General features: G+C 33.5%; 1 protein-coding gene across 3 annotated transcripts in view; it reads left to right on the top strand.

The window, feature by feature from the left end:
* Positions 1-262: 262 nt before the first annotated feature.
* MSR1 (macrophage scavenger receptor 1) overlaps positions 263-8,916 on the top strand; it is a 58,954-nt gene continuing 50,300 nt past the window's right edge. For 2 of the 3 annotated variants that reach the window (XM_045588926.1, XM_036457785.2), the window contains exons 1-2: positions 263-420; positions 6,494-6,600. In XM_045588926.1, coding sequence (XP_045444882.1) covers positions 317-420; positions 6,494-6,600 — 211 coding nt within the window. In that variant the 5' untranslated portion in view covers positions 263-316. The remainder of the gene's footprint in view (positions 421-6,493; positions 6,601-8,916) is intronic. The other variant, XM_036457786.2, reaches the window with a different exon arrangement.

Genomic DNA, 8,916 nt, shown 5'->3' with positions numbered 1-8,916 from the left:
GCCCAATCTCACAGGCCAGGCTGAGGGGCCCCAGTGGTGCATGAATTTGTGCACCTGGCCTCTAGTAGAAGATAATAGAGAATAGGAATTTATAGAAGGCATATACATCATAAAAAGGAAGAATTCATCTGCCATATATTCTGTTCCTTATTATAACAACCCCTGTTCCTTTTTCATCTTACTTCTCTTTTTATTTTGTAATGTCCTAGATGGGAAGACAGATTTAGATTTTGCAAACTTGTGCTTTGGTGAGAATACAATTGAATTGCATTGTTAAGAAAGATTTTCAACACTCAGTGTGTCATTTCCTTTCTTCATGTATCAGATGCTGAAATACTATGTGATAAAGATTTTACATTTCAATTGTAAAAAGTGGGAAGTGGATAAATCAGTTCAGCAGTCTTTAGGACAAACAGTAAAGTAAGTTTATTTTAATGTTTTTTCAAAATTCTATTAATTATATGTGTCTTCTTTGTGTCTGGGTGTGTGTATAGGATATGTGAGATACAGGTGTATACATACAAAATCAATCATTTCTAGTAGATTTTTTTTTATTGTAGCACTAATAGTTTGGTTTAGTTGTTTCAATGATAATTTAAAAAAAGGAAACTTGTGCTAAATGTTCCATGAACGGACAGTATATGTGTGTACATAGATATATACCTAAAATATACTAAATACTTTGCAGGTTAAACTGGTAAGAAATTTTGAGCATATAACTGTATATTTTACTGAAAAATATCAGCTTTATTAAAAATATGATTAAACACTTTAATTGGACACATTTCCTTAATTTTCACATTATACTTGTGGCTTTAATATCTTTTATTAGCATTACATGCTTATGTAGGAACTATTGGTTGTGTATATATGCACTTCACTAGACTAGTTATAGGGAAGTATACACTCAAAATATAGAATACACAGTTACTATCTTCAGGAAGTTTATGATTTAACTTGAGCATCTTGATATGATATGATATATGATATAATATAATATAATATAAATATAATATAATATAATATAATATAATATGATATAATATAACAACATATAATTTAGGTACATTGACTAGTGTGAAAGTGTACAGACAACTACTATGGGAATATAGGAAAGGCCAAAATTACTTCAAAGAGAGAAAGAACTATTAAAAACATGTTCATGAATTTGTTAGAATTTAGATTCATCTTAAAGAATGGGTAAGTGTTCTCAGATAAAAAAAAAGTTATAGCACTCAGATTATTAATGTTTTATGCAATAGTTAGAAAGCTGATTTTCTGGAAGTACACACAAATCTAAGCTTCCTCACTCATTAATTAGTTATACAAAACTTTTATGTCTTGGCTTTCTTGCCTTGTACAATGGAAACAATGCTGCTCTATACCTCATGAAGCTGCTATGAGGATAAAATAGAAAAGGTACAGATAAAAAGGCATTGTTGTTTTAAAACAAAGTGTGATTAATTTTTTTTTATGGTTGTCCGTGTACCAGGCAATTTACAAAAATTATTTTAAATCCTCAAAATAAATATTTAAATTATAATAATATCTTACATATATAGAGAAACTGCAATAAAATAAATTAAAATTCTTGTCAAAGGTCACATAGTTCAGAAATTGCACAACCAATATTCAATCCTAGACTTTATGTATTTTAAAAAAGATACCATTTTCCCTTCACTACCAAGAATGAGCATCAGTAGTACCAGGCACAATATAGTTGTTTCCATTTCTTACCTTAATCCCTTTTATGGATACATTTCTTAAGTGTAGAGCTATTGGTTTCTCAAATATGTTAGTTATTTTCATTCTATACATATTTTTTTAACTTTTAATGCAAAATCAAAGTTTTTATTAATAATAAAAGTTACAAAGTAATTATTTACCCCAGATCTTAAGGATATAGTTAACCTTAATCATTTGATGACAAATATGAATAGGGAACAGTCTTAGAAGGAAGTCTGCATAAAATATATATTGCTTTAAAGAGTTTATTCATATCTATATAAAGATCTCCTGATATGAATACACAAAACCCAAGAAGAAAAATAGTTATAGCAAATATCTCTTACAGACTAATAACAAAAAATATAAGAAAAGCCACCATGGTATTAACTCTTATCAAAGTCAAAATGATTCTAAAGTAAATATTATTACTGAATAGTGGTGAATTTGGTTTTAATACTACCATACTTATATTTGTCTGTAATCTTTGTAAATTTGTATGATCTTTATAAAGAGCAGTTAGACAGTAGATATCAAGAAGTTTAAAATAGTTTTTCTGCTAACTCGTAGTTTTAACATACAATGAATTATCCTAAAATAACATTTCAAAAGAAGACAGATATTATGAAAATATTTACATTATCTATATTAGTAAATATTGTCCTCTAAAGGAGAAGGGAAAAATTAAAAATAATCACATTATAGAAAAATGACTATATGAATAAGATTCATATATTTACTGAGTTGTTATGTAGCCCATGATTATAAATTAAAATAATTTGAAATATAACATATTGATATGATTTTAAGGGAAATATATAAGACCAAATGGTAATGTCATTATAAATCAACTAAGTAACATGGATATTTAGGTACAAAACTCAAAATTTATGTAAAAGTGTGAAAGTATATTTTTTTTATATTAGGACAAAGAATGATAGAAACTTTCCTTTAGTTTACTTCAAACATTGTTATCATATTTTTATAATAAAAACAATAGGAAAAACGTAAAAGGCATGTTTCCAAACAAGTTAACATTGAAATTCTTTCACGTGGGTTTCCCGTGGCAGCTTCTGTAAACTTTTCACGCACTTTACCAAAAGCTGATATTGCAGAGATGTGTTTCACTTCCCATGAGAACATGCTTTTAATAGATTATACAAACTCAGAAAATTTCACAGTCCTTTGTCAGTGCATTGATAATTTGGCTGGAATGATAACTTTATGTGAAGTTACTTTTCCTCTTAACCTTGGAAATAACATTTAAAGGCACATTTGAATTGCATAAATTGTGAACTGGCTGCTAACTTCATATGTATATGTTCTTTAAAATTATTTAAAAATCACAATAATAATAATACAGTAAAAAACTGAAGTAGCCCTAACTGGTTTGGCTCAGTGGATAGAGTATCTGCCTGTGTACTGAAAGGTCCTGGGTTCGATTCCAGTCACGGGCATCTACCTTGGTTGTGGATACATCCCCTGTAGGAGGTGTGCAGGATGTTTCTAACTCTCTGTCCCTCTCTCTCCTCTCTGTAAAAAATCAATAAAGTATATATATATATATTTTTAAAAAAGAACTGAAGTAATCTAGTAAATCTAATTAATGTGTTTGAGGCAAAATGGGAACTTTGAGGTTGAAATGTTTTGTTTCAGTTTCCTATTTACACACAATTCAGAGAAAACATTTTCATTTTCCAACGTATAAAACAACTTTAAAAATTTCCACAATGGTGAAATACAAACTTTGCTTGAGGCATAATCTTACATATGAAACCTAGTCATCTTGCAAAAAACAGTCTTTCATTTATTTTATGAAATTTCTTATAATGTATATGTATGTAATTGGAATCTACCAACTGCAAGGAACTTTCTGGTCATTGAACTAAAGAGATAAACACTCCTGAATCATAGATCTAACTTTTGTGAAAGGAGACAGAAAATAGACATGATGAATAAGAAAAATGTATTTCATATCAGTTAGATAGTGAAAAAAAATTTTTGAAGAACAAACAAAAAATTAAGCCAGGAAGGACTTGAGGAAGTGAAAGAGATACGCTGTAATTTTACAAATGAGGCTCAAGAAATGTCAGTCTTTCTAAGAAAGTGAGGTTTTCATGAGGAGCTGAGTGAGATGGGAGAGTGTCCACAAGTTTTGAGCAGTGGAGTGACATGATCTGACTTGCTTTGTGAGAGGAACACTCTACAGGTAGTATGGAGAATAAGTAAGCATATACAATAAAATGGAAAGAGTAAGAGTGAAGCTGAGAGGCAAGTTGAGAAAGATGATGGGACTCCAACCAGGATGGCAGAAGGGAACATGACAATAGATTGGATGTGGAGTATGAGATAAGGAAGACCCCGAGGTTTGGGCCAAAGGGAAATCCAAGTTGCGATGCTGTAAGACCACTGCATGTACTAGTAAGGTCGGGAGTTAAGAGGAGAGTTCTGGGCAACAGGCATCAATGTAAGAGTCATTAAGCAGCCTTCAAGTTTGTATTTAAAGCAGTGGCTAATGAGAACACCGAGGGAATGAATAATACAGAAAGAGGACAAGAACTGAGACATGGCACAATTTAATGTTAAGTTGGGAGATGAGGAAGAATAAGGAAGGAAAAATAAAACTTCCCTCGATGTACTATCTCAGTCCAATCTTCAATATCTCTTCTCAATATAAGAGCATGAACATGACCAAATTTCTCGTTTACATACTCAAGGCCTATCATTTTTATACATTTATTGTTTCTTGATTTCTCAAGAATCTGCTTCTCTACCATATAAGCAAGACAAACTCCATGGTAGCAAGAAGCTTATGGATGTTCTTACATGCCTTGGAATTCTTTGTCCTATTTCATGACTGGACTTCTTCTAGTATAGTGTCAAAAGTGATTCCTTACCCTTAATGCTGATTCTTCTTCCTTTACTTGGTCATTAAATATATTTGTTCTCAAGTTTTGTTCTCCACATTTTTTCCTGAAACATATTTTCTGTTTGATATTTTTCTCCTAGTATTTGTTAAAGTGTTATATTTTGATGCTTGCTCACCAAGTTTTTTCATTTCCTTCTCTTTTTAAATATCTCTTGGATTCTCCCCTTTCATTGCCAACTTCATTTTGTTACCCTAGGAGCCTAGCTGGGGTAGAGAAAAAGGAGCTGAAATTTAAAAAAAAAAAAAAATTGGAATAGAGTGGAAGGAATGGAGGAGGAAGTTAGGAGTTGCCATGCAATCAGATATGGGTCTGGTGGATGAGAGTGAACTAGAATAGACCTTGGCCTTTGGGTGAAGTGACTATGCTTGGCTAGCATCTCTATTTATCTTTACATCTGACTTTATCATGTGTTTCTCTCTGCATAAAAAATAGAAATGAATTATTATAATAAACAGATGATATAAAGACATATGCCAACACCAATAAACCTGGGAAGAATAAAAATTAGGTTGATGTGGAAAACACACTGTTGTAGCTAGTTGTATTATTTAAAGAAATGATTCTGAGCTGGATCAGAAATAAGATCACAGCTGGATATATGTATATGTATAAGTGTAAGTATATATATATATATATGTATATATATATATACATATATATATATATAATGTAATATATATATATATGTATATATATATACATATATATATATATAATGTATCTGATAATTTATATATTAGCCTTTTTTATTGGTGCATAAGATCTTTGGAGCTTGAAAATGTTCTATACACATTGATCTTTGCTGTCTAGTGACTTGCACAATATAAGAGGTGATGGTACATGATAGGAAATTGGAGTAGCCTACATGAAGGAATAGGTTAAAGTTATTGATTGAAAAATATCCCAATACTTATCATCATATATAATAAAAGTCCTATATTATTCTAAGTGTCCTGTCTACCAGTTGGCTCTTCAGCCAATCAAAGCATAATATGCTAATGATATGTTAAGGCAGCTCAACCTCTTGCTATGACATGCACTGACCTTCAGGGGGCAGATGTTCTGACTGGTAGGTTAGCTTTCTGCTGAGGTCCTGCTGAGCAAGAGGGGCTGGACATACCCAGGAGCCCTCCTACAGTCCGTCCCTGGCTGGCTAACCTCCTGCTGACTGAGGGTAAAGCCCATCAATTTGTTTTTAATCAAGCCTTTCAAATGATTCTGATGAATTTTTAAGACACATAGGTATAGATTGTATCATAGAATATGGATTGTGCTTTAAAAGGTACAAGGATAGCCCAGCCAGTGTGGCTCAATGGTTGAGCGTAGGCCCATGAACTAGGAGGTCATGGCATCAATGTTTCTGTCTCTCTATCTTTCTCCCTCCCTCTCTCTCTGAAAAGGTACAAAGACATATTTATGATGCTGCCAGTGTATAATGAGGACTCCTGAAAAAGAAGTAAATAAATACAAGTAAGAAAAAGAAAAACCAAAATTAAGTTTTTTTCTGTAATTCCTAACCTAGTGATTAGATTTTTTTTCTGCCCAAAATGATAAACAGATGCCTTGACAAAAGAAAAACTGGCTCATAAAGTTCTGATAAAAGACCATGGAAATATGTACAAGTGTATGTAGAAAGATACATGAGTAGGTCCTATGTAAGTCTATCTTACTGTTACAATGAAAACTTATTGATATGTATGGTAGATATGTAAATTTAGTTAGTTAATTATGTTTTCTTGCTCAAATTGAGTTTTAATTCTAAAATTCAGTTGGAAACATTATGCCAAAGGGTCCTAAGCATTTTGTGTGTAATTAATGTTTTTCCATGTGTTTAATAGAGGGATGGCACAGTGGGATAGCTTTCCTGATCAAGATGGGGACACTGACAGCTGCTCAGAATCTGTGAAGTTTGATGCTCGATCCGTGACAGCTCTGTTACCTCTGAGTAAGTAGAGGAAGGGCTGGATCCCAGGGAGGATGTCCTTAAGAGTTGTTGACACTATGTAACATTAGTCTTGTAGCTTACCTTAAATGTGTATGAATGTTAAAATAAGACTTAATTGATAAGCAGGTATTTCCCTGTCTTGAGAGAGAATACAAAATAAATTGAAGTAAGGAAACATTATAATATATTAAATTAATCTGAGATTGATTGAGTTATCTGATTTCCCAGCCATGGACTAGGTCCTGGAGATGTCTTTGATTGTAGCAGTATGAGGGAAGGAGGGTGGGTGGGAAGAGATTAACCAAAGAATTTATATCACATATGTGCATAACCCATGGACACAGACAATAGGGTGGTGAAGGCCTAGGGGGGAGGGGATGGGCTAGAAGGGTCAATGGGGAAAATAAAGGGTACATCTGTATAACTTATTTTTTTGTGTGTGTGTTTTTTTCATCTGTATAACTTTCAACATCTGTATAACTTTTTCATCTGTATAACTTTTTTCAATAAAAAAGAAACACATAGGTGGTTGGTACTTATATTAGTTTCCTGTGGCTGCACCCACAAAGTAGGTGCCTAAAACAACAGACATTTATTCTCTGACACTTCCAAAGGCCAGAAGTCTAAGTCAAGGTCTCAGCAAGGCCATACACGCTTGGAAAGCTCTTAAGCTCAGAATATTTTCTTGCCTCTTTCTAGCTTCTAGTGACTCCCGGTAATATTTAGTACCGCCCCTTTACTTGTAACTTCATCACTGCAATCTCTGCCTCCATCTACACATGGCCTTCTCTCAGGGTGTCTCCAAGTCCTCTTATCCTAAAGATATTAATCAATGGATTAGGCCCCACCCTAATGCAGTACGGCCTCCCTTGAACTTGATCATATATACAAACACCCTTTTCCCAAATAAGTTCACATTAGTTTTCAACAAATATCTTTTTGAGAAACACAATTCAGCGCGTAACAGTCCTGAAACAGATGCTTGTTCAGGGTACCAGAAGACTTCAAAAGAAGAAGTATTTGACTGTATCTAGATAGGTCCATTTAATGTGAGGATGGAGATGCTTGAATTCTGCCAAGCCTTAAGTATTTACCAGGTGCTGAGGTGGGTGGGGGAGGAGACATAGAGATATTTCAATTAGAGGAAGCAGCAAATGCAGAGTTACAGGATTGTATATTAATTCATACATAGAAAAACCTGAAATACAGACCACAACTGCAAGACACGATAGATCTTATATGCTGTGTTCACAATAGATGATGAGACACCAGTGAGACAAGAAAGAGAACAGTAAAAGCTTTTAAAGGTGGAGATGTTGAGAGACTGAGGAAGGAGAACAGTCAGTGGGAACAGAAAAAAGGCAAAATAACAAAAACAAAAACAAACACACACAATAACACATTTGAGAGTTTTTAAATGGCAGCCTATGGATAATTTGTGATTATAAACTGGAGGCTTGGAGATGATGACTCCTGGGTCTCAGGCTTAGTCCACCTGGTGGATGGAATACCCCATCTTGCTTGTATTGTGGGTTGTTCTTTTTCCTGAGAATCTATCCTTATTTTTTTAATGTTTTTATATTTCTTTTTTTACTTTTCTTATATTTCTTTTGTTTCGTTAGTCTCCTCACTTAAGGACATTTTTCCATTGATTGTTTTTGTTTGTTTGTTTTCATTTTATTGTATAAGGTATTATAAATAGTAGTACATATGTCTCCTTTTTTTCTTTTTTCCCCATTTTTCCCTCCTCCCCTATCCTCTGGCACTTGTCCTCATCCTCCCCCTATCCTGCTCTTCCCCCTTCCCCCCAGTGTCTTGTGTCTGTTGGTTGTGCTTATATGCATGCATGCAAGTCCTTTGGTTGATCTCCATTGATTGTTTTTTAGAGAGAGTAGAAGAGAGGGGGGAAGACAGAGAGAGAGATTGATGTGAGAGAAACACATGGATTGGTTGCCTCCTGCCCAAGCCCCAACCAGGGCTCAGACCTGAAGGAGCCTGCAATCAATGTACAGGCTCTTGACTGGAAGGGAACATGGGACCGTTTGGTCCGTAAGCTGATGCTCACTCAACTGAGCAAACCAGCTGGGGCTTAACTTTACTTCCTAATTTTTTTTCTCCTTTTCCTTTTCTTTCCTCATAGAACATTACTGAGAACTGTCTGAACTTTTGTTTTTAATTTTGAAGTTTACAACCTGAAAATAAAATTTACTTTTTTTAGGAAACTGAGCAACAAGAGCAATGGCTATAGGAAAAATATTTTAATAAATGGTTTTATTAATTTGATAAATGTCTTCCTCTTCTATTGAGATTCCTTCT

Source organism: Pipistrellus kuhlii, unplaced genomic scaffold, assembly GCF_014108245.1.
Source record: "Pipistrellus kuhlii isolate mPipKuh1 unplaced genomic scaffold, mPipKuh1.p scaffold_m20_p_3, whole genome shotgun sequence".
Classification (NCBI taxonomy): domain Eukaryota; kingdom Metazoa; phylum Chordata; class Mammalia; order Chiroptera; family Vespertilionidae; genus Pipistrellus; species Pipistrellus kuhlii.
This window is presented reverse-complemented; position numbering and strand designations above follow the sequence as displayed.